This window comes from Tyto alba, unplaced genomic scaffold (assembly GCF_018691265.1).
Source record: "Tyto alba isolate M040663 unplaced genomic scaffold, T.alba_DEE_v4.0 Super-Scaffold_45, whole genome shotgun sequence".
Taxonomy (NCBI): Eukaryota; Metazoa; Chordata; class Aves; order Strigiformes; family Tytonidae; genus Tyto; species Tyto alba.
Genome location: NW_024881321.1, coordinates 36,782,378 through 36,809,910, shown reverse-complemented (window position 1 = coordinate 36,809,910; position 27,533 = coordinate 36,782,378). Strand labels below are relative to the sequence as shown.

General features: G+C 36.1%; 1 protein-coding gene across 7 annotated transcripts in view; it reads right to left on the bottom strand.

The window, feature by feature from the left end:
- The window catches only part of ATP11A (ATPase phospholipid transporting 11A), a 132,859-nt gene that overhangs the window by 65,270 nt on the left and 40,056 nt on the right, over positions 1-27,533 (bottom strand). For all 7 annotated transcript variants that reach the window (XR_006166779.1, XM_042805956.1, XM_042805957.1 and 4 more), the window contains exon 2: positions 3,619-3,741. Coding sequence is in view for 6 of the 7 variants with exons in the window: in XM_042805956.1 (XP_042661890.1) it covers positions 3,619-3,741 (123 nt within the window). In the remaining variant the exon portion in view is untranslated. The remainder of the gene's footprint in view (positions 1-3,618; positions 3,742-27,533) is intronic.

Here is a 27,533-nt window from a genome sequence, read left to right as displayed (position 1 = left end):
CATAGGTTTTTTTGGCAAAGATTTCTACATTTTAACATTGTTTTAACTATGTATTCTTAAAATTTACATAGGCTCAAAAATTATTGAAGAAATTCAGTTGAGAAATCCATTAAATGCTTGTTAAATACAAAATCACCACTTTTGGCTCACCATTGGCTAAGTCGCAGATCAGCAAATACTAAGAAAGCATTTAGGGGAATTATCACTCCATTCTTACTTGTTCTTGCATTATTTCCTAGGCATCTACTGCTGGTGACAACATACTGTGACAGACGGACCACTGGCAATTCTGAGCTGGTTAGGCACATCCACGTACAGATGCATATCTAGATACTCTGTTTAGCATGCTGATTGGGACATGCTTTGCACAAAAATATGAAGCTTAGACCTTAAGAAGTTTCATATTATGAAGTTATTTTGTAACTTTTTAGTCTTTAAAAGAATAAAAACCTTTTGTTATCCTGTTTCAGAGGAAGGAAAAAAGTTGTTTCCCACCAAATTCTGTTAACTGTTACTATTGCATAGTTTAACTTACTTTCCTTTTGACATAGCAGCTCTATTAATCAGTAAATAATTTCAAAGTGTGAGTAAGTTTTAAGGAAAAAAAAGCAAGCAACCTCCCTGCCAATTCAATTACTTTTTCTGTGTTCTCATTTGAAAGATTAGTTTTTTCTACCATCTGATATTTAGATATGCTGCATCACTGTCATATGATAAATTCAATCAAGGGCACACAACAGCTCCGTTAAAGGCTAAAACCCTAGGCAGCTGAAGTAGCTAAAAGTTAGATCAACAAAAATCCACCTTACAAAGGTCACTACCTCTAGAACACAGAGCAAACTCCATGAACAATCCAAGAGATAAATTTTTGCCTTTTATTATTTCAATATAGCTTTTTTGCAATGCACTGTTAAAATCGTAATTGAATTAACACATCAAATCAAAAGAGCATTTTTGTCTGGCCAAGGTCTGTCTAGATATCATTTTTCATGACCAGGAGTATGTTATTAAGCAGACAGAGCATTAACCACATTCCATAGTGCCACTGCAATATTCAAGAAATATCCCTCTTTACTGGAATCAAATTATCATCTTGCTGACACCAGAAAACCTCTGGTGAAGCACAGTAAAGTTTACCTTTGGAAGGAAATAATATGAACCTTAGACTTTCCTAGTTATTTCAAGCTGCCATCTTTTTTCAGGGCTTTGTAATAGGACATTTATTAGCACAGCAGCATACAGACAGCCTAATTAATGAGGTTTCTTCACGGTTTTAAACTACCATTTTTAGAAATTCTATTTGTCTTCGATTGGTAAAATCTGTACTGGGAACTTCAGAGTTCCTCATCCTTGAAGAGCAATCAGATTTTCTTATATCAGCATTAAAGACCTACAAAAACACAGCTGAAAGTTACTGTCTTACTGATGAAAGACAAAGGAAATATCCTTCATGGTTGAGGTACCTTTATACAGTGTGCTTTCATGCCTGTATCTTTATTTTACTCTAAAAGTTATGGATTTCCCATCTTAATTTTGTACATCTGATCATTTTTCAGGAAGTTTATGTCTGTTTCCTAAGCCATGGTAGGTTCCCCTCCAGAGTGTTCATAAGGGAGGAAGTCACAAGCACAGAGCGAAACGTTAAGAGCTGGCACACTTACAGAACCAGAATGAAAGTCAAGCCGTGCCCAGGCTGTTTGGGATGGAGCATGTGAATAATAGACTTTACTTGAAAGGGACAGTACAGGCAAGATTGCATGGAAAATTCTTAAAGACAACTGACATTAAAACTGAGCTTTCAGGAGCCTAAGGAACCATTCAATCTTATAAAGCATTTATGTGAACTCTGTTCCCTCCTAAAATATCACCACTGTATTTACTTCCACAAAGATGACTTCTGTTTTAAGTGTGAGAAGTTTAATCAATAAACAGAAAATCTGAGAAACACTGTATATATAAAAAAAATTTTATTTCCACTAATAAACCTTTGTTTATGGAAAACTGTTTACAGATACAGTTCACAATTAAAGCGTTTAACATTTAAACCATTTAACATGCTTCACATCCAAATAAAAACATAGTGAAGTCTTTCATGAACTAGTTGAAATCATACATATTTACTAATTGCTAGCAGGGATCCACAGCTCCATCCAGGTTTAAGTCATACTTAAAAAATCTCATTCCGCAAACCACAGTAACTTGAAACTTCCACTAATTTCACCGTCACAAAAAGATGACAAACATCTTGCAGAGTTAAGTAGGATGTTTTATTTCAAAAAAATATCAGCAGTAACTCCAATGATGTTATGTAAGTCCCAGGTGAGATGTAAGAGATGAAAAAATAAGGAATACAGGGATTTGCATAAAATGTATTTTCTCTTTAATAATCCAAAAGAGAATATAAATTAACGTGTATAGCACAAGATTTCCCACTGTACTAGTTTGCCTGTATTCCATCTGTATTATTTACTGTGTTACATTTCAAACATTCTATCAAATTAAAGATGGATAGATACTATACTATTTGTTATTATACAGTCTTTGAATGAAGTACAGAAAGAAAGTAGTAAAAAAAAAAAATTGTAGTGAAGGAAGGTAGTAGAACACAAAATTTCACATAAGAAATTAGATAGTTAGGGAAAAGTATGGGTTTTATTACAGCTTTGCCATTATATGAATGGATGGCAAGTGTTCAGATCTACAAAGGTAAGCACTCGGTTCCTTGAAATCACAATGCTACTGAGGTTCTTATAATGAGCCCGTGGATCTGCGCCGCTGTTCAAAAAGAACTTTTCCCAGTAGGGGAGCTATTCTTTTGGATTCTTTATTTCATAATTGGGTGAAGGTGTGCACTCATGAAGATGAAAATCTAAGCACATTAAAAACTTGAAGTTCTTGGGCTGTTAGCAATACAATAAGCGGCAAATGTTCAGTTTTCCATGCAATTGCAGTACAAACCTTTGGCTACAGCCAGCCAGCCTGAACAGGTGGAGACTACCAACAACCCAACTGCTCACAGAAAGCTGCTAAAGCCTAGGGAAAAATTTACTAGTAAAATTGAGGGACAACTGGAAGGTTTCTAAAGGGCACAAATGTATTGCAATACCAAGAGTTTAAGAATTGTGTCCACTTGCACATGTGTAACAAAGAACATTATTTCTGTGGAATTTTGTCAATACAAGTTTTTGAAGGGAACAGCACTGTTTTTGTGTAGATAGCTTCATTTGATGAACACTTATATTAATCATACTATTTCTAGTGCTTTGAGGTATTGTTTTATATTAAAAAGGATGCAGTCTTTCCTTGGGAAGATTTTCTTTATACCAGGGTTGCACCAAATAAATATTGTTTTTTATCCTTTGTGGAAAAGCACAGTATCACTCTACTATATTACATATGAAAGTCTTAAACAATGGAGAAGTCAATCTATTCCTGTTCATGTTAGAGGCAATTTGTTTTTGTGGAATAAATTCGAGATACCTTGATTTTACCTTTTCCAGTCATGGCAAAGGAGAAATATATAGGAAGTATAGGAAGAAAATCTCTAAGGAAATAAATGAACACACAAAGAATAAGTTCAGCTGATTTATGCAAATGAATGAAAGAAAATACTACTACCTTTGATGAGACTATTCGGTTATCTGGAAATCTCTGTGGAATGTATGCTTCAGTGCCCGGAGGCGGTTCACGATGCCCAACATAAATAGTCCGACTGTCCACCCAATTCTCTTCTCCAGCACACTGAGGGAAAAACAGTCATCATGTCAGTTCATTGAGTATTTCTGCAGTAAGATGAGTCACACCACTGAATTAAATAATCACGTGTCTGATCATCATAGCCACCAGTGCACAACCCCTCACACTTCTCTGGATAATCTGAAGACTGCTAAAACACAGAAACCCAAGTCAATTGTCAAAACTCTGCCTTAACTGCACTGCATTTTCCCTTAAGGCAATAAAGGGGAAATCTATGAAAATTACTATTCTGACTTTTTAGTTGTTTTGTAACTGAAAATAGAAGAATGGCGTAAGATTTTCTCAGTCAAATCAGATATTTAGTAAGTGTTTACATGGTTCCTATTCTTTTTAGCACTAAATAAAATGTTTATATCTACAACAAGTACATTGCATTTTTAAGACTAGCCAGCTATAACCTGGTATTTTATTTGCAGCAAAGTGAAACTCTGTCCTCTGAAACACTAGTAATAACAATTTCCCCAGACACTAACAAGCTTAGGGACTCAGACTGCCAGGAAAAGACCTCAGCTTGTCAACTCAAACCCCCAGCTCTTTAATGGAAGTGTCTGTAAGCAAGAAAAAAAAAGCAGGTGAGCCTAGAGTAAAACTTTCATATATAAGCATCATGAAACTTCACCACACCTACAGCTTATCCAAAATTAGCACTTGTATGATTTCAATTCACTGGGAAAAAAGTACAGATTACTGTAGAGAAGTATTTACATTAAAAAAAAAAAAAAGTTTAGAAATACATATACTTTTTGTTGTTTTTTAGGTACTTGGATTACAAAATGCTTATCCTTTAGTCAATCTTACCAATTCCCATCTACCATATGAAAAATTTTTCTCAAATACAGAACACTACTAAAACCTTGTGATGTGCATTACTTTCTTGGAGGTGGGGAGGAATGTTAAAAATATAGAAGGAAAACCTCCTGAACTCAGACTATTAACCGCAGAACAGCTGAGTAGTCATGAAGTAGAATGTAAAGTGAAGTAAGAGGCTTAAGGAAAAGCCATTTCAGTTGCTCCAGACATTTATCCTAGAACTAGTTTAACAGGCCCCTAAATCACTACTAATTCTTGCACATGACAGAAAAATGAAGGCATTATGTTCAGAAGGTATCAAAGGCCAAAATTACAAAACTAGGCATAAAACTAAAAAGAATGGTAAGACCAAAAGTTTTTCTTAGCCATTTTAACATGTTACTCAATAATTTGAAAGAGTCATCTAAATATTACATAAAGACAAGTGACTTGGAAGCAAAAGTGACAGCCGTTCATAAGACACACCAGTGCCCTAGTCGCAGCTTATGCTAAACTGTAACTATCCCTGACTCAGTGGAAGTGCACATACAACATTTCTGACACATCAGATCCCTCCAGTGTGGACCTGAAATTAAGAAGTGGGTTAGTTTAAAAATTACACTGATTTTCCAGACAGACAACTCGTCCCCTATCATTGACTGGACTTGTCACAATTCAAAAAACAAACTGCCATTCAGCCCACTTCTGAAGACCAGGTAGAATTCTGTCAGCAAGCCAAAATATTTTGGAAGGAAGTAAAGCAATGAAAGCATTTCCATATTCCACCTTCCTTTTATGTCAAAAACAGAAGGTAGTCTGTTTCATCATTTTATTGGAACACAATATATTTTACCTTTTCAGTACACTGGAATGTACAACGCACACAAATGATTTATTGGCACTTGTGCCAAGTAATACTCCTAGAAATGCAAGAGAGTGAGATATTCCCAAGTAGTAGATTGAATTGTACAATGTTTAATAATTTTTTGTTAGGAAGGACATTCCAGACATAAAAGCAACACAAAGATTACTCCTGATACAGTTAAGTGACTGAGCTCGGAGATGATTACATAAAGGGCTAATGGGAATTCAACACATGAATCTTTGAACTTCAAGAAGAAATCCCTCGGCTTCTCCTTCCCTCTATACAGGCCCAGCCTGACAGTTTCTCTCTTGTATTTATTATGAGCCAATCTAAGATGGCTTGACAAGGATATTATTCGTTCAAAAAAACTTTTTTAAATTTCACAGTCTAAACTGATTTGTATCATGACTCAGTTAGAACAGTCCTCTGGAATTACCTATTAAACCAGGAAGCACAAAAGATAGAGCTCTACAAAAGACTGCTGCATAGAGCACTCTCTCTTGTATTACTACCAGCTTCTAAAGGTACAATGGCCACGGAGTACTGTGTTAACACTAAGTAAACTAACTTAATTTCACAACCTGGAATTTGTATCCCTAAAGAAAGGCTCTATAAAATTTACTTTAAGCACAGATATAAAATCAAGACAACCTCTTCTATTAGCTTAATTGGATCTGGTTTTATCATGAATTGATAGATTCACCACAAAAGCACCAAACCATATCTAACAACTCTCTGTTAGCACAAAACATTATATTTTTCTATATGTTAATAGAGAATAGAAAATAAATCCACTTTACTATCGTAATTCAAAAAACTTCAAAACCCCAAAACATTCACAGTCCAAGTGTAAAAGATATAGCAGAGTAGAGTAAGGCTATGTTTTTCAGTGATGGAAAAGCACAATGCAAAAAGTATCATGTGTTATTCAGTACAATCACAAGGAAACTCACTTGCATGAAGGAGAAAAAAGATGCTTTAAGGAAAACAGCACTATCAGGAACACATGCCACTTAGAGAAATCAAAACACACCAATTGAATGTCTGGCAATGCTGATCTACAAAGCCAAACATGCTGATGCAACAGTTCTTTTAATGTTCAGGCATTGCACATGAGCAATCATTTACAGAATAATACCAGGGTAACTGAGAAAAAAACCAATTTGATGCTGCTGCCAGAACAATGAACTATATTAACTTTTTTTTTAAAAAGTTCTATTACTTAAGGCCATTAAGGATACATCCAAGAAACCATAAATATACCTTAGCATTATCTGCTTCTATTTATAGTATAATGCTCAATGTACCAAGACCTAGTTTCATTGGCACATCAACGAAGAAGCGTTACATAGCTTTTACTCTTTCAAGCAGGGTCAGCAATACAGAAAGCAAAGAGCAGCAAAACTGTCGTCTTTACATAAAACTAGAGCCAGTTAACAGGATTATACCTTAATGCATGTAGGAGTTCAAATATTTATGCACTTTATTTTTCCAATTTAAAAGTCAAACTTAAACTACCTTGAGATTCACCTTCATGCTAGTCATGCTAATTTTTATCTAAATTAAATTTAAATAAAAATACATTATCTGAAAAGACAAGGAGGCTAGTATTCAACAGGTGACAGCAAATGAATGGTAAGATGTTAGAAGTAGTTCCTGAAAAAATAACTGACCCTGAAAGATTTCAAGCCTTTCCAAGTATTTTTAGTAGAGATTTGACTTATGGTTTGGAAATCAGTGGAAATGCTGAATGACATTTCCTGACTCTCCACTTGAACTGGTAATTTGGGCATAATTAGTAACAATAGTCTTCAGTTCAAAACTACATTCTGTCTCCAAACACTACTAAAATAAGTTAATATGCACTAAGAACATCTGAACATGCAGCAAAAATCTGCTCTGGCCAGGCTGACTTCGTTGAACAATATGCTCTCCTACTTTTTTTACTAAATGCTTTCTCAGAAAAATCATAAATGGACAGTACACTCTAACTACAACTTTGACAGCAATGAATTCTCAGCATCAGCTGTAGCCTTGTTCACCCAGGCTGTAACTTAAGTTCTTCCACACAGAAATACCTTACACTCACAGAGGCAGGCTTTGGCAAGAGCCTTGTATTTCAATATAAGACTACTATTTCATCTCAAAGCAATTAGCACCCTTGTTAAAACTGCACACGAAACACACAGCTGCTCAATCACTTTGGAGTTTCAGGATAACAGGTACTAACAAGCTATTATCACTTGAAATCTGCATGAAGAACTAATGGTGCACAGTGTGAAAAACGTTTCACATGTAGGATATTTTGCTTGTATCTAACTGGAAACGTTGCAACAGCTCTGCACTAAAAATGCGCTCAGTTTCTAATTTTTCATTCACTGTAGAGAAACAATTTCAGTATCTCAAAGCTGTAATTCACTAAAGTGAAAAAAGGCACTCATTTTCCTTTCTAGTTCCTTAAGCAAACTGATTTCTTTATTTATCATATATTACTTATCAAACAATGAGATAATATAATCTCATCTTTGTCTTCATTTGTCAAATGTACTGAGTACCTGTTCTTTTACACTTGACTTGGCACCATTCAGCAGGTAAATGTGCAGCCATCTCCCTATGCAATCGATGGCACAGCGTGCAAATTTTTACCTAACCTTTCCAAATCCAATCAAATCCACTGTCCTTTTAAAGTTATATCTGATCTATAAATGATAAAAAGCAGAATCCCCCTAAAGAAGTTAGAAAAGAATCATCTATATTTCCTGTAATTGCTAGCCAGTGAAAGAGATTAAGAATTTAATAGACCACTTTGCAAAAATTCTCATTCATTTACCTGTATTTCTTTGTAGCGAGAAAAGGTGAAATTCTCATCCACTTAAAGGATCTTAGTAAGATTTTAAATGTTAGGCAAACTTACTAAGACCTATATAGAGCACTTAATATTTACTTTTTTTTTTTCCCCCCACAACATTATATCAGCCCTTCCTATGAGCGAATCAAGCTCAGAATGAAGTGTAACTATAACTTAAAAGTTGTTAAAACTGGTGTTATATGTTTCATATGAATACAGAATGGCACAGATAAAATTCCAATATAATTATCAAGTGCTATAATTTGAAAAAGGACTACCTCAATATTAGGTGCCGTAAACTGAAAAATTACTTCATGCACCTATAAGCAATATAGACATATGCCACTAAATCACTAATGGAGTAACAAAATACAACACTGAGGCAACTACAAAAACAAACAAACAAAAAACAGAACAACTCTCTTCCAGAAACTCCTATGACTAATTAACACATTTCCTATGGGATCTGTTGCCACAGAGTACTTACGACTGCATTTCTTTTCAGAAAATACATTTTAAATCCTTGCAGGCTGATTTTCATCAGAAATAATATTTGAAAATAAGACTTTCCTAATACAATTGCCTACCAATCACACAAACTTGGACATAAGTATATGCAAAGGGAGAGGAAAGAGAATAAACACTCTTTGACTTCAAGTAGGTTATTTTATTTATGAGTCTCAGGTAAGGGATGTGATTAGAAGCAAAACTGGTTATATCAGAACTACAGAAAATAGTGCTAGGTCCACAAGTAAATTTCTTGACCAAGCCATACCTATACCATTTGGTGGATCCTGGTTTTCTGATCCTTCTTTCCATCTCCTGCAAGCATCTTGTGCATACAGGCAGAAGGGGAAATGACTTCATAGCAACAGGCTGCATAAAGTGAAATTGCTTGAAGTTGCAAAGAGGAAATGCAGAAATATGATGATGGAATCATGTAAAGATTGGTAATTCACAGTGGTTAGAACAAACATTCTGACACAACAGCAAATATTTCAGTTTCTGTAGAATACCTAACATTTCTGTATGTATACTTAATATAAATTTATCTCAGCCTTCCAGTTCATGTCTCCTTGAGTACTGTACTTCGAATGAAAAGTTTCTGAAGCTCTCCTAATAGAGCTACAATCATGTCACATCAGGGACATTCTAATATAGCACTTTGTAGACAGTCCAATTCTCCCTCCTGATTTCCAGTTTAGAGCATTACACTCAATTGAATTCCACGTACTCTACACCTGAGTGTTTGAATCATATGACTTTGGGGATGACAAGTCCAGTGATCCTTATTCCTCCTAAAAAGTTAGAGTAAATCTTTGTTTCAAATAAATAAAAAACTAACCCAAGTTATTCAAATAAGATTAAGATCTTTCATAAGTGGTCAACTTACACCTCAAATATTGCTGACGTACTAGCCCATCGGGTACAGCTGTTTGTAATGCTTGTGCTTGTTCTTCAAGAGAAATAATCTTGTTCAGTTTCCCTGTTTATTAAAGTAGCAATGGAAGTGATACAGATAGAAGTCTCCTATTCCTTCCATACATGCTGCCTTCAACCAATTTCAAGGAATCACTGGGATGATGGTAAAAAGGTAGAGCCATGAAATACATGAATTACTGGACAGCTAGAAAAATGCTTTTGCTTCATTTCTTCTCCTTCCTCCCACTGTACCAGTTCTGACACATTTTGCTCCTTTCTGCCAGTGGGACAGGGAGACAGTGTGCCTCCTTGCATGTCTCCCCTGTCCCAGTCAAGAAAAACTGCTACATGGAAATCCTTTCAAGAGTGTCTCACTTGCAATTAGAAAGGCAAGTGAGAAACAAACTATACTGCAAATAGAAGTGATAAGAGAAGCTAGAAAGGAAAGTATCATATAAGACACGTGATATTTGACAGCCTTAGCACTTAAATTAATTATAAATCAAGTTTATATCTAAGTAGCTCTAGAACAACAGCTGAAATTAAGATTTGTGAAGAAAATCAGCAGCTTCCTTAGGTGCTAACAAAAGCTGCAAAACAAGAGCCATTTTATTTCTTGCAAGGCAGCTGAACGTCACTAAGATTTGCGTGCAGCACCAGTGAAACTCAGAATATCTGTAAAGATACTTTTAAAGAGAGAGCTGTACACATACATCAGAATGCAGGGATTTTCTACTCTCTCAGTTGCCAGGAAATACTTCATCAAGAAACATTCTAAAGAGATAAACATTTTCAGGTCAGAAAATTGATTGAAATTCTAAAAAATACTATTTTTCCAGATTCTAAAGCAACAAAAGGATGGATAGATGCAAGCAGATTCTTTTCATTAGTTCAGAAACAGCTAATAAACACACAAATACACCATAATATTATTATGAAAAAGCAAGCAACAAATACCTGCTGCCAACCTTTTCAAAAGCACTATTTAATACGTATGGAGGCTACATGCATTGGCAAGATAGACAAGATCAGATGCAACTAAAAAGCATTTCTAAGTGGTGTTCTTAGAGGAGCTTCAGGTTATTTAGAAGAGGACATCTTCTAAAAACACTCTTTAAATTTAAAGTGGTAAATCACGCTACTATCAGCCTTTATGTGAACATAATCAGAACTGGCCAGAGTGATGACAACTTCTGCATGGCTTTTAGTAAACAATGAACCTAATATTCAATTTATTTGCCTTTCCTCTGTTCGCTTTCAGAAGTGCTGCTGTTCTTCAAGCAAGCACTACACAGAACTATTTCTGTACTATACCTACCCTACCTGCAAGATGGTGGCAGCCTTGCCAGACCCTCAGGCCAAAATCATGCTATGACTGCACCTAAATGAAAAAAGCATGGGGAAGAGTCAAATTTCTGGCCTGGATTCCAAAACAAAGACAATTGAAAGATATGGGCTTTCATATGTTTCTTTACACTTGGCGCAAGGGCTGTCAAAATGTCTCAACTATGTTAGCCAGTTTCTAAATTGTTCAGGTGAACTACAGACAAAAAAATTAAGTAGTTAACTATTGCACTCTGCAGTCTACTGACACACAGCTGAGCAGACCTCCCTATTCCTACTTTCACTAGAGAAATAGAATGTCATTTTCCCACCAGTAAAACATCCTCCATCTTCCTTCTTCCTTGTTAGCCCTTGTCATCACATTTAAATCACACAAGTTCACTGCAAGCAGTAATTACTCACTGTCCTGATGGTCAGTTCTTGTTAGAGTTTAAAAGAATTTTCATTCTTAAGTGGATACAGAGCTAGTGAAACTATGATTCTGGCAGAGAGAAGGTGGGGTAACTTTGTGGTATCATCATAGATTCTAACAAGTCTAACAACTCACAAAATGCTGGTCTTGCAGGACACTGTGTCAGTGGCCAAAGAACATCCAAACATTGTTACAGGAACTGTTCCATCCATAGTAATCTTGGGCTTTAGTCCTTATGTTACATATTTGTACTGGAGATTCACCAAAATATTTATTGTAAACTTGTTTGCATCTCTATATTTCTTTACATATTTATCTATTTATTTCTAGCTGACACTGAACTACAGTTTCTTAATGAACTGTTACGATTTAACACCTTTTGGGATTGTTTTGCTACACAAAGACTAATTAAAAAAATAAGCTTCCCAGTCTATGTCTGTAGCTATGCTACCATATATATCTGACATCAGGCTGCAACCTTAGCAGAAGCAAATACCCGGAGAAAAATGAGAGATGAAAACTATCACATAGGTGCTGCAGAAAGCGGTACAACTACTGCAGTTACTACCTGTTAGTCTTCCACTCCTATAAGGGAAAAACCTAAATCCTCAGCAAAATTAGCAGGTATCATTTTGACAAATTTTCCAATTAAAATCTTGCTGACTTACTCCAGTCCCCAACTTACCGCCCTGACTAAGGCCAGGCTGTACTGGCCTACATAACTACCCACAGAAGTAAACAGGTAAGGTACAAATGACAAGCTTTCCCTGCATTACTGGTAAATTTATCAACAGCCTGGAAGCTCTGCCAATTGTCAAAATGACAGCATTAATAGCCAAATTTCTACAATGACAGCATTAATAGCCAAATTTCTACTAGGAGTAATTATATTTTGTCAAATTCCCTGCAGTGTAACTTGCAAATTATGTATCTCTTTTCTTTTCTATGCAATTGGTTTTGATAGCTACTTAAAAAGGTCACATCATAATCCCATCAGATCTATAATTCATCTTGAAGAAATCCTGTATTCAGAAATGACTTGGCTGTTCAGAGTAACCAAATAATTTTGTACCATTAGAAGCCACCTAGCATTTTCTCTCATCTCCTTACTTTTTACTGCACACCAGCACCAAATCCCACGTTATGCAAATTCAGTTTGATGAACACTGACACACAGACACACACACTTTGATAAAAGGACGGACCCTAACTACAAATGATTATAAAGGTTAATGAATTATTTATTTGGAGCTATTTGAAAAACTTACTTTCAACAAACTTCAAAGTCTTACATAATTATACAATAGTATTCCAAGACAGCTCTGGCACACTAAAAGAATATAAAAATATTAACCTATTGCTTCTTCCAACACTACAAAGCAATGCCATATGTTGAAATATTTGAGGGAAAAGGCCATGTGCCAATTGAAGTAAGAGCTCACAAACTCAATTTTACAGTTTTACCTAGTCATACAGGTGTTGCTGATGAAATACCACATTCAATCCCCACGCATAATACTGACGATCTTTTAAATTTTCCACAAGTAGCAGGCATCAGGATCATAAATCTGACTTCAGATAAAATCCATACTGATGAAAACAAGAGTTTTATACTTACAAAATGGCATGAAGGACATTCAGAAGCATGAGTAAGCCTACTCATGATGCATAAAAAGCTTATGACATCAATAACCACAAGATTTTAGAATCCTTTTTGTTTTCACTGCACTTGAGGAACGTGAATTCCATGAAGATTAAATATTCCTTGACAATTCCTTTGATGCATTGAGCTTTTTAATATTTACTTTTACTCTCAAAGAACAGATTTAAGGATCTGCAACTGAACAGTATGAAGTACAATAAATATTTCACAACTTTACTTTTAAACACATCAAAAGATTTATTTCAAGAGCAGACACTTCTACAGTAACCAAATATTTATAAAAAGAAAATTAACAGTACAAAATAGCCAATGTTTAGTAGTCAAAACTGAGAAGTTTGGTAACTAAACTCTTTGGTAACTAAATTCAGAGAACTCCAATACCTAACTAATCACTGTACAAGACAGGACACTGGAAATCAAGGACAGACTTCCAGATTTCACCATCTTAAATAGTTCAGTGAAGACTGGGTGTAGTTTAAACCAAAACATAATAACTCAGAGGGAACTTCTCCTGATATAACAAAGATGTGGAACACTTAAATAAAACTCCTTTTCCAACATATATTCAGTGACCTGTAAGGTACTAGAAGTCGACCCACAATGACTGGCCATCCTGAGTAAACATTCCATACTTGTAAAATACTACTAATAAAGGCATTAATAGCAGCCAGGGAACTCGTAATAAGGTCAACACAGTATACCCAACAAATCTGAAGTCAAGTTCCAGTATACTCAGTACAGTGTCAATGACCATCTCTTGATCAGAAATAGAGAAGGTACAAATGATTTTATTTTACTAAAAACTGTAGCTACTTCCCACTTTAAAATTTAAATTTCATACTCCAGGATTTATCTACAGCTCAACAAGCGAAGCCCTGAATAATGCTATGAGATTAGTATCAATGTAATTATAGAACATGGGCAATACACTTTTGAAAACTTTCCATGCTTCATGTAGCTCCTTTTATTTATATGTGGAGGAAGAAATGTCCACATTCCACTTCAATGTATCAAGATTGTTCTATGTCCTTAATGCAGGAAAGCAAAGATATTTTTAAAGAAAGATCTTTCTATCAAGTTTAGAACTGTACTGTACATTGAGATTAATACATTCTGAGCTGCAATGATTTTGATAATAAAGGCAAAGAAGGTTATGTCACTTTGTCTGGGATGGGACAGTAAGTGCAATCTCAACCTCTGTATGTCTGCCATTCAGAAATACAGAAAAGGTTAAACAACCTTTTGATGTTGCAGGTTTCTATTCAGCAGAAAAAGCATCCATAAAAACACAAGACAATGCACCTACTTCCAGGCTTTGATTTATTGCTGTGGTTTCTTTGAAGTGGGGAGGGACGGAGGTGAGTAGTTATACCACCTCACTCCCTAAAGCCAGCTTGTGATGGAATAGTCTTTTTGCCATAAAACTCTCTCTCTCAGGACTCTAGCAATCTGAAAAATTCTCCCTTTTCGCCCCTGGACAAACATACACCACAGCGTTAACGCACATTAACAACTAGCTGGTGAACTACTCCCTAAAGAAATTTTTCCTCAGACTTCAAAGGCTATTCTGATACCTCTTTCTTTTGTCATAATTTAGAAAATATTCTAAAATTAAATTTAGAAATAATCTAAACACTTTTTCTTCTCAATAGAAGACCACAATGGAAACCAACATTAGCCAAGAGCAGCTTACAGAAGGTTGACAGTCTCCCATACCCCACATATTGGGAACCCCCTATCACAAGTAAACTCCCAGTACAACAGACATGCTGACAGGAAACACCTTTATTTAGCAAACTTGAAAAAACATATATGTACTTCAGGACAACACAGGCCCTACAGGCCCTTCAAGAACCAAGCCGAAGATATCAGGCTTGTGGATAGCCTCTGTGACAGATTATTTTAGAAAATTACAATTCATCTTTAAATAGAAGGAGGATACTCGAAAGGTGTTACTTCAACTGAACAAGTATCAAAAAACCTTTAAACCAGAATCAACAGGGTTATCTATTTTCATCTGCTGCATACGATAGGCTAAAGAATCTACAAATTGAAACAGCTAAGTAAACATAGTAAGGGAAAAATATTAAATATTTTTCCTTTTGCAACATTTTGTTGTATTAACAATGTATACACATACTTAAGAAACTGAGTTATTACAACAGTGAAGAAGGTATTTTTAATAGCTTATTTCTTTTATTAGTGTTAGACCTTTTTGAAAACATTCCAATAGAAAGATTTTCTTCTTAAAGTTTTAGCGTATATATTCAACAAAAGTCATCTCTTCCCAGAAAACACTGTGCCCCCCACCTGTCTCTTCCTGTTTGACTAGGAATTCCTGGAACCAGTCCAAGGAAAAGAAAATCAAAACTACAAATCCTTAGTTGCTGCAAAACTGTGTTAGAAAAAGCAATGAGGAATTTTGAACTAGTTGCCATGCTATTTTTTTTTTTACATCCCTGTGTCCAGGAAATAAATTAAGATAAAAATATTTTAAATCTATTTAAATCTAAACTCTTATTATACGGCAACATATATTGCAAACATTGCTTATTTAGAAAAATACAGTACCATAACAATTCTGTACTTTGATTCACATTTCCTTATTCATAGATCTTCTCAAATGATTACAGACTTACTGAGCAATATGATCTGACTTCAAAGTTCAGTTAAAATGTACAATTGTCCATATTCTGAGCAAAAGTTTGGAGCAAACAACTTCCACCGATAAATTTAATTGGTTACATAAACTGCCAGTCAAATGCCTACAAGGCAGTGATTTTTAGGAGAGATAATTTTATGCTACATCTAAAACTAGCTAACATGAGTTTACTGACTATCAGGCCAATTTCATGAACAACTGTGTTTTTAAACACAAGCCTAAACATTCGAGACATTTACTCTATCAGGTAATTTTTTACCTAAGCCTTTAAGAACACTGAAAGCCAAAGGCTTTCAAATAAAATCAAATCAGAAATCATTGTTCCCCCCAAAAATGCAGTAAAATAACAGAAGACTTGAGAAATCCTATTTCAGCCATATCATTGATATACACTTAAAATGAATGAGGCAGGTTTGGCTCCTGCAGAAAAGCACTTCAACCGTTTTGTATAATCCACATGTTTCCAAATGGCTTTGACTACATGCTGCACACTTCAGGACATGTATCCTATGGGCAGGATCAGCTGTCCTGCAGGCAGGAAAGATGGGGCAAGACACAAAATTATAGTGCCAAAAATAAAACTTCAGGTGATAGTCCAAGGAGTATTACTACAAATGAGGTAACTAATCCTTTGCAGTGCCCTGGTCAGTAGTACAATGTCTTTCTGGAGCTATTTCTGTCTACTTCCTAATACTTTCCTTCCCTCTCCCTGTCCCCAAATATAAGAAGATTTAATCCATAAGTAAGAGAGGTAATTTCAGAAGGGGAAAGTCATTTACTTTTGCCTTCTAGAAACATATTACTATTTCTTGGTTTTAGGAAACATTCTTATTTCTATGGAATTGTCCAATAAATACAAACACATTTAATAAATGTGTATGGGAATTTCAGGCACAGATCCTGACTTGAATTGTCCTAGGAGGCAGAGTACAAACAAAAACGAACACTCACCATTTTGTCTTATTTATAAGTAGCTATGACAAAACCCAAGGAAAGCAGAAAACATTTTCACACTTATTTTACTTTTTGGAATATGACTGCACCTGAGGCCTTGTCACAGCAGCAGTATCAGTTACCATATCCAACCACCATGCCCCTGAAGTGGATAGCTGTTTTAAATCTAGAGCAGAGAAAGATCATGAGTCTACCAGTTACCCTGTTCATTTTTTTTCTAGTAAACACAGCTCTTAAGGGGTTAATTATACATTATAAGTTGAATTCAAATGGAGTAAGTATTCTGATTGTAAGAGATAATACTTACTTTGTTGCTTAATGTAAGTTGATTATGTGCTTATGCAAGAGACTATCCAGTGGCAGCTGGAACATTTTACTTGGGCTGAGCCACTGCCTCTACTCAATGGGGTGCTACAGGTGGAAATGGCACAGGACTTTCCTTCTAATGGTAGGTTAAGTCATGTTCACATCAGTTTGATGAGTTATGGCACATACAAGGCATGAGAATATATGTGGCAAGTTCTATCACAAGCGAGTTAAATGCACTGTAGTTTTAAGAGTTATAAGCTTTCTTTTTATTTAAGGAGATGTATTACAGACAATATTCAAATAGTCGAGAACATTGGTTTTAGTGGGTTTGGGTTTTTTTGTTTTGTGGGGTGTTTTTGTGGGTTTTATTTGTTGTTTTTGTTGGGTTTTTTTTCTTTTTTTTTTTTCCTCCAGTGAGGATGTAACATTATAGAGGGAAAAAAAAACTGACTTTAGCTGCAAATTTCTGGAAACAAGATCTCCACATGCTTTTGTGAGGACGCCAACAGAAGCCTATTAAGCAGATAATGGGTTCATCTGAAGAGTAATTTTTTACATTTATGTTTAATGAGAAAGTATAGAAACTATGACAATGTATTTGCATTTAACATAAACCCTTCCAAATGAAAAGTGTTAAAGTCCTATAAAAAATGTCCTATTAGAGGACTGGATCTCTAAATACTCTTAATATGCTATAAAAACACTTTCTGGAGACAAGTTCATCATAGATTTTGTTTGCAGGCACACAACCCCCTCATACATAAACACAGAATCCTCTACTGACTCACTGTACAGACCTTTGAAATACAGTTAAAATACCAACCAGCAAAGAACACCCATGATTTCACTTGCATAATATATTAGTCAAGATCTTGAATGAAAACTAAGCAAAAACTGTAACACCCAAGTAAACCACACATGTTAAATTATCTGTATTAGAACCTATACCATATACTCCATAAAAAGACTGTAAAATTATGCCTCAGCACCAGATAAAAGCAAAAGTTTGTCCTTGTAAGAAGCAATGCTAATATCAGACTGTTAACAGGGAACAAATACAAAATAATAAACTGCATGCTTTTGCTTATTTCATAGTGTCACAGTTGAAAGACTTGGAGATACTGTGAAAACAAAGGCTTGCTATGTTGCAAATATAAAAGTTACATTGACCTAGTGGACCTGTAAAAACTGTAGTATTTTTCTTTGAAAGCTCCTTACATTTCTATAGTAGTAGTTATTCTTAAAAGTCACTTTGCTGCACATCTGTAAACTCAGTATCAAGATTAGCTGTTTTAGAAAACACCTGAAGTTTGAGTACTTCTGAAATAACCATTTCACTCAAGACCAACAAACAATAAAAAACCCCCCACATTTCTCTACAACAGTGTTATTTATGTCCAATTGATAAAGCTGCTTGTTTCAGATCTATTTGAAGTATAGAGGTTACAACCATGTTCTCTATTTTCTCTTTGGGTGCATGGCAGAAAAAAAAGAAAAAAACACAATATCACCCTCAGAACTCTTCTGCATTTGCTCAGGGAGCTGAAATAGGATGAGCTTTAGAAGTTTTCTCTTCATGTGTGTGCACAAAGGGAAGTGAGCCAGGCAATGGAGATGGATGGGTCATGGTATCAATCATGAAATAATTCAGTCTGGAAAACTTGTATCCTCTAACAGATACTCATGACTTCCAATTAATGCTCAAGCAAGTAACTTCTCCCCCCACTATAATTTTAAATTATATGCTGCTGACCATTTTAAGGGTCTCCATACTTCCCTACTAGCAGATTTAATATCAGGCAACAATCATATTCTAAATGACTCTTCGAAGTTGGGGAAGTTGGTGATGGAAGCAGGAGGTTAAATAAAGCTCATTAACAATTTATTCTGGAACCCTGAATTGTTAGAAACCAAAATTCATTGCTAACTGATTTTCAGCAAAGTGGATAAATGGTCTAGCAAGTCCAAATTTGTACTTCATGGTAAGGTGTCCATTAAAATTAATACTTCCTGCAAGACTCTCCCATCACTAGTTTTAAGTTAATGAAAGCAATATCAATATTGCCAATTCTGTGGCAAAAGCGCATTTTTTGTCATCGTTGTTTGCTTTTTTTTTTTGTTTAGTTTTGGGGTTTGTTTGTTTGGGTTTAAGAAAAATTATTTATTCCATCACATAGAAAAAAAAAAAAATCAAGACTACAGAAACAGAAGAAGGAGAAAATATAAACTTGAATAGCTGACATAACAGACTAAAGCTCATTGGCTTAGCAGACTGAAATACCTTCAAGCACAAAACTATTTTATATTGAATCCTGAAACTATTCACTGTTGAAAACATTCTGAATAGATGAATAGTAAGCATATAAACATGTTACTGTCTTAAAAAAAGAATAAATATTATGAAGTTTTATTTTAACCGTTTAAGTATTTAGGTCTCATATCATAATACATTAACACAGAACGTGTCTAACAAATACTCAGATCTGGATTTAAAGATAGCATGTGGTTTTTACTGGTGTTATAACTGTGATGCTACTTGCTTTAGCTTATCCATTATATGGAATGTACACAGCCTCAGCAGCCTGTGGTTCCATGGCATAAAATAATAGTTTCTATGTTTCTCTCAATTTAATTAGTGTAAGGTAATCCTTCTAATTCTCAGAGGCTATCTTGGGCTTTTTATTGCACTCTCTCCAACATTTAAACAGATTTCTTATAATGTAGATACCAGAAGGAAGAAGAAATAACACAACAGGTTCATTCTTAATGGTATACAAGTCTGCTTACTCCTAAGGTTTCCATTTCAATGTTACATACTTAGTCAAGCTAAGTGGACTATTACTTATAAATCCTTTTGTGCTTTGTTTATACATCTCCAGATATGAAACTGGACAGATGGGAAAGGATTTTCCTCAAATGTGATGCTAGCTGGAAATCTTATGGGTAAAACACAAAACAAACCCAAATTCCATCTGTTAATAAGTATTTTGGTTTCAAGATGAAACTGAGCATTTTGTCCTTTTCAGTCCCCCACCTTAATATCAAGCTCCTTATTGACATCTCCACTCTGAAAGTCCAGGCATTTCTAAATATTGCAAAGATTAATACAGCATTTGATTTGTCAAATATTCAATAGTTAGGAATACTCTCATGACAAATACATACTTTGTCTCGATGTCTTGTGAGGTATGTGGTCTTGGTGTATCTCAGTTATACCTCAAAGAAGAGAGGACACAGAGGAGGGGCACCCATGATGGTGAGCTTTACAAGCTCTCCAGTTCAAAGACAGGGAAATACCTGCACTTCATACCTTTTCCTAAATAAGTTACACTGGGATTTGCTACGCACATTCAACTGAAAACTGACTGGGGAAAGAAGTGAAGAGCCAGCAAACAGGGCTGTATATTGAAGAGCTTAGACCTACTTAATAGGGAGCAGAAAAAAAAAAAAAAAAGGCATGTCACTGGGAAGAATTCTAAAGCTTATAGATAGCAAAGCTTTTATCAAGACATTAAATTCCCCAATGCTCTCTCTTGTACTTACGATAGAAAACAAATAATTCTAGATTATAGGAGCTGTTAAAAAGGAAGGGGATAAAAAGAAGCGGGGAAAGCCCATACCAGTCAAAAGGGCTTTGGAGAAAAATATGCTAAGGCACTGTCTGAAGTCGGATGTGCAACAGGGTAAACCCAACTCAGCATCAGCCTCCAGGGGCTGCAGGGGCATGGGGAGAGAGCAGCCACCCCCCATGGCTGTCCTGGGCGGGCCACCCCATGGCCACCAGCAGGCCAGGCAGCAGGGCCCCTCAGAGCCTCCCAGAAGGCCCTGTCTGTTAGGTCCCAGTTTTAAGCACAACATTTAACACAGGGCTCGCAAAATGGCAGGAAAGGTACCAGGGGAAAGTGTGGAGACAGCCAAACTAGCTGTGCTGTGGGAAAGGAGGCCAGGAGGGGCCCACTGCTGCCGGGCCCTGAACAGGGAGGGTCCCCAAGAGACACGGCAACACCCAAGAGCACACGCTCCCCAAAAAACAAAGGTGCACGCAGACGAAGCTGATGTAGTTTGCTTAGAGAACTGCAAAGCTCCAGCTGCAACACAGAGAAAACAGAATAGACAAGAAAGGTGAATTCCACCTCTAACGTTCCGAGGGATCATCTGCACACTTTCTTCTTTTTCTAAGCATTCAGGTTTCACTGGCAGAAGTGTTTTTGAAGTGTACATGTCTGGATGAAGGAACTGCATTCATATGATGCTCAGTTCCCTGATGACACAAAACCCACCAATGTGTTTTTGAAGGTCTGGCAAAACCAGTGAGCCCCACCTCTGCTATACTCACACAGCTGCCATCCTGTCTGACAAAGAGTACGTGCTACTCAAAATCTGGTGTCCCCCCGCCAAAATTTAACATCCCTATGACCAGACTACAAATTAACACAGTAAAGAGGTAAAACAGTTCTCAAGCTCTAGGGCCACAACAGCAGCCACCGCTGTAGTGTCAAAAAGCCATGACTTCCCAGAGCCTGCTAAGACCCTGGCCTTGATCCTGCTACTGGTGATCTCACCCTCATTTGGCAGCCCCAGGCAGTCGCATATAACACTGCTGTCCAAGAAAGTCACCATTGCCTCACTCATGTGACAGACGCCAGTGTACAGGCACACTTGTTTTATAAAGCCTCTTTCTCTCAGGTTAAAACTGGACACAGGAAAGCAGCATCTTCAGTACAAAACTGCTGGCACATGCTAAAATTCTCACCTGTGACAGTGCATCAACTATCTTAGCAGCTTTCTGTAGCTAATGGCCACGCAGGAGCCACTGCCATTGCCTCCAAAAGGTCAAGCAACACAGACAACCTGCTTATTCCACACCTTGAGAAATGAAGGTTACTATCAGTTAAGAAAGCTTCTTAGCTGAATCTCCGTAAGATGCTGTGAAGCAAACAAAGAATTTCTACAGAAATACAGCACCAGAGAGATTAATGAATTTCAAACTTAATTTGCAGGCATGGAGATAGGAAAGTCATCTACCCGAGAAGGTCCCATCTAGTGAAGTACAAAAATCAAGGAAACAATCTTTGCCCAAAATACCAACTTGCACTAGAGATACAGTTTTGTGGAACAATTGTTGCAACAACATCATGCTGATGAAAGATACTACAAAGGATCTTCTTTTGATGTTCTGGGCTTCTGAAAACACAGATATATATTCTCCCTTGCTGTAGGGAATATCTTATTTTCCTTCCATCTTGTACACAAATGCATTGTTTGAAAAAAATTTTAAAAAAAATCCGACAGCAGAAACAAGATATATGTTTTAAAAATTAATGTAATGTTTGTAAAAGTCATACAGTGTTTGAAATCACAAAGCAGCTAATGAAGAATAATCATTAATCTTTTCCAAGGCAGCCTTAAATTAGCTGAAATTAATATTCCCAGTCCCTGATAAGACTTGCATCTATGGGACCAAATTTTGCTCCAAATGGCATATTCTGTTAAAACTGAGTTAGTATAGTTACACAGAATAGCCAAAACACATAATCTAGCCCCTTATTGATACCCTGTTAATCTCAAAATTCTATTAGCATTTTCAGTTCTAAGATTTCTCAATATTGCAGATTAGTTTACACCACTGAATCGGTTAAACTATCAATATTGTAATGGATAACAGGAAACAATGCAGTCCCTCAGCATCTGAAAAAGGCATATGCCAATAATAGATGCTGCACTGATTTCATCGCTTTCTATCTGACATGGTAAACCTGAGAGGAGGAAAAAAAAATCAGTAACTACTACTCTTGGAAGGCCCTTCCTTTTAAGCAGAACCACAGTTAAGTCAACTGACAACTGGACAATTTGTTTTTTAAAACAATAGTTTCAGTCTGCATTCATGGGCTTTTAAAACTAGTTTACACTATTCTTACTATTACCTTTCTCTTTTGTACTGGTACTTAAATTACCACAAGCTAATGAATTTGCTAAATTAAAGCCTGAACATTTTCTGATGCTGTATTTCACTTTAAAGTACTATACAACTAACTGCGAATAGCATCTTTGATCATCTTGCAAAAAGCTTACATCTCTTACATTTGTATAGAGTCAACATTTAGCCAGCTTTCTGTTTTGGTCTCTTCAACATCAGTTAAGCAGTCACAGCGTCTCTGAAATGATCACACACCAAAAGATCTAAGAACACTCTTATTCTTTTGAAATCTCTCCAAAAAGTCTATTCCTCTTTTATTGCTAGCTTGACATTATTGGTGGTGCCATTTCCTTCAAAACTAAGAAGCACTAAAACCTATTGATTTTAGAAGTTCCGCTCCAGGGAGCTCACATTAAATTCAGACAAATAATGAAATTTATTGGATTGTCCCATCACCTTAGTTCCAAAATTCTCTATGTTACAGAACAAGGCTGGGCTAAGAAAAGAAGTCACCTTGCTGATTCCTTAGAATTAATAAATAAATGAGAAGGCTCATATTAAATACTCTTCCTTCAAATCACAGCAACTAATAGGAATCAATACATGTCAAATCTTTTACTTTCATTATTTTTCCCATTCTCCTGTATGGAAATAAGGGAACAGATCACAGCTTTTGCAAGTTAGTTCTAACTACAATTACTTACAACGATGCAAAATAAGATCAATTTAAAGTTATGTGAGGCAGGTTTAAAGAAACTATTACTACTTGTCCAAGCCCCAAAATTGAAAAACTGACAAGGAGGTGTCCATTTTGGGACATTTGGAAACTCACACCCCCTCCAGACACTTTAATTTCCCTGTTCAAACCCTCTAGAAACATTCAAGCTTTCTCTTCAAACATTGTTAGGTAGACACTCAATACCAATACACCAAGATTACAGGCCAGCACTGTGTCTTGCAGGCCAAATATAAAGGTGCTTCCAGACACAAGCTCTCTGTTGCTGGTTCTGCCCTTCAGAGAAATGGAACAGAAGAAATAACTAAAATATACTTTTGTTTGCTTAGACTTACATCAATACCCAAGACAAGTTTTTATAGGTGCTTTCTACAGATCATTGAAATACCAATACTGTTTCTGAGCTTTAGTAATTACTGTGACTGAGGTAAACACATGATACCTTTTTGCCCTAGGAAAAGACTCATTGTCATTATCACTTACATTTGGCTAAAGGTAATTTCCAGTGTTTCTCTCACTACCAAATATAGCCAAGAACCAACACTGCATATCTAGTTTCTGTTAAAGAATGCCTATAAGAACCACATCATCCTGGCATCTAAAACAAAAAGTAACTTGGTCAGCTCAGACTGTTATGTACATTTCCTTAGCTACAGCCAATATAAAACCAAACAGCCAACTAAAGAGAAACAAAGTCACAACACAACAGAAAAAGAAACATGCTGAGCATGCAAACCTCAGATCAGGATCTAGAGGTTCCCTAGCTCAGGCTCTGGAGAATCCAAGTGGATCAATTTTCAAGGTCAGAAGACCTTCAATATCTAACCTTCAGGCATAAACAGAAGTCCATCAGAAAACAGGAAAAGAGGTAAGTGTCTGGGGGAAAGGTCCTTTTGCCACAGATTTTCTTACAAAAACACAGTTAATCTTATAAATTCAGCATATTGCCAAGCTAAATTCTATGCTGTCACAGAAATCCTGTCTGCTCAGTGACTCTATTGCTACTTGAAGTTTTGAAGGTTATGAAGCATGTTAGGCATGACAACATAAGCTTATCTGCAGTTGACAAAATGTGGGTAACTTTTGTGACATGGCACATCAAGAATAAAGACCTACTATACACAGATAGAAGGATGTGTTAGTTCATGTTTCCGTAAGGTCCTTGTGTTTGGCATGTTACCATAAACCCAGAAAAAAACAAAGAAAAGCCCTAAAGACAAGTAGCCTCAAGCCCAGATAAAGCACTTGAATCTTCTGAAGGTCCTCACACTTATCAGCATCACTTCTATCTTCTACTCAGAATCTACATACTACTGGACAAAATTAAATCGGGTATCATCCTTCACTGATAATTACTGTAAAGTCAGTCGATGACACAAGATTAATTCTCACTCCTTAGTGGACCAGAGGTCATCAGAACAACTTACCTACACAATGCCATTTCCACAAATCAAATCAGCAGACAGACTTTGACTGTACATCACATCACCGAACACATAAAACAAGCAATGTAACTGATACGATTTTCATGCCATCTCATACCTAAATCTATAAGCTAAAGAGTCAGAAATCATGTTAGGATGAACAGTGACTTGGCAACAGCTTCATCACCAAAATCTTCCTTCCATGTAAGACACATACCAATCAGAATAAATACTTCACTCCTGAGGTCGGGTATTTAAGAACTGCAGAAATCTCACATATTTCAATTCATTTATGTACAATAAAAAAAAGACCACATCAGTTTTCTTTTTTGTCATTGTTACTTTTTTCTCCACAACACACAATCATTCCTAGCTCTAACAATCTTAATTTAAACATGGCATGAACAAACAAAAATTCTGGAAGAGTAAGATGGAAAGTAACTCACATCTCAAATTTATGGTTTTAAGTTGTTATGCATACAAATAGATTCCTCCCTCAACAATTAAACTAGAACTAAGTCTGAAGGAGCAAAAGGGAAGATCTCATTCATAACCAAAAATTTTTAGAAGGTAGTAACTGATTCTCATATGATGACACTATTGAAAAAGTAATGTTCTTTCTCTGGCAGGCTTTGCCACCATCCCATGCAAACCCATCTCTTACTCATAAGAATTCTTGTTCACATGTCAGCTCAGTAGGTTGCCTTTTTAACTATAAGGCACAAGCCCATGTCCTCTCTATTTCAAGATACATACAGTGTTAATTTATTGTATGTAAGCTATTTCCTAAAATTTGTTCCATTTAGAAATTTAGAAGAATTTTCCTACCCCTTCACTCTATCTTAACACAAACAAAATAAAAATGCTTTGTTACAGGACTCTGCTGGCTTTTTTCTTCTTGGGAAAGCAAAGCACTCAGGGTTTCAAACTTGAGTTTCTGTGCTCTGTTAGTAATTACATAATAAGAGATTAGAAGTTAACAATGCACCAACTGTTACAGATACTAAGACTTACTTGTTGGAACAAACAAGTTATCTACTAATATTAATGCATTAATCCGTAACAAACATTTGCAAAGAAAGAAAAATGCAATCTATTTGTTTGCAAAAACAAAAGTACTATAGATTTTAGTCTAGACATCAGAAACGAAAGCATTCAAATCAGATCATCATACTAAATATAATGCTACACAGTGTCAAGTTAAAATAAATAGATCAGAGTTTTAAGTTTCCTATACAGCTTCATTCCTAATTGTGTTCAAAGCAACATGATCTAGGTAGCTATGGTGGGAATTATTCAGGATTATTCTAGAAGAAAAAGCTTTATTAATAAAAATGGTACCTCTGTCACAAAGGAAAAGTAAGCCATAGCATAAGCTGTTAAGTCACCCATACATAATACAATAAGCAGCATCCTCTTGTGCAATGTGTCACTTGCTCAATCTTTAATATAGTTTAAATTGCCATAACCTAGATACAAGGGAAATAAAAAGCACTGAACACAACTTGAACAGAAAAAGTTTCTTTTGTATGGCATATGAAAAGACCTCTAAACACTACTTATAGTTTCATCTCTACGTTTTTGTTCTCTCAAGGCTGCCACACGAGATCTCTCTTTTTCCCCGAAAGAGTACTTGCATTTTAATAAAATCCTCCTCCGCTCTTCCACTGTTTATATTACTCATTTCAGTTATTAAAAGTTTCTTTCTATTGTCTACCTCTTGCGAAAGCATTTTTCCACATTCACCAAAAAGTCAGTCTCACACTGTGTTCTTGCAACTAAGTGGGCTCATCCTGTTCTTCGCTGATACGCAACTCCAACAAAAGACCAAAAAAATCTGACCATAAGAACAGTTTTACCTTGAGAATCTTCTCACTAGAGATTAGAGTGAGTCAATACACGAAAGCAGCCTTTAGGATATCATTTAATAAAGAGTAACAGAACCATGAGCTAGGTCCAAGATCAGACCAGCAGCAGGACCACATGCTTCACTGTAGCACAATGTATTATTTTTGTATGAGTCCCCAAAAATAATGATTAGGAGTGTTTCATGAATTGTTGTGGGGGTGAAGGTGGAAGAGGGGTGTGTTCCTACTCCAGAGAACCTCAAATCTTCAATTTCTCTTCTGAGCTGGAGCAAGAAAAATACCGCCCTCCCCGCCCCGTCCCCAGTCCTGCATTTACTACAGCAAACCATATGAAATTCAGAGTAGAACAACAAATAGACTTTTGTTGTTGTTGTTGTTGAGAACTGCCTGATAATGAAAGTCTGGAAGCTGCAATGTGTCCAGTGGACACTCAGCATGGCAACTGTGCACACTGGCCAGCAAAACAAAGGCTACACCTATGGCAGTAGATGAAACACGGCTAGGGCCTGGGCAAAATTAGGATCATCCACACCATTATTCACAAATAAATACGGAACTGTTTTA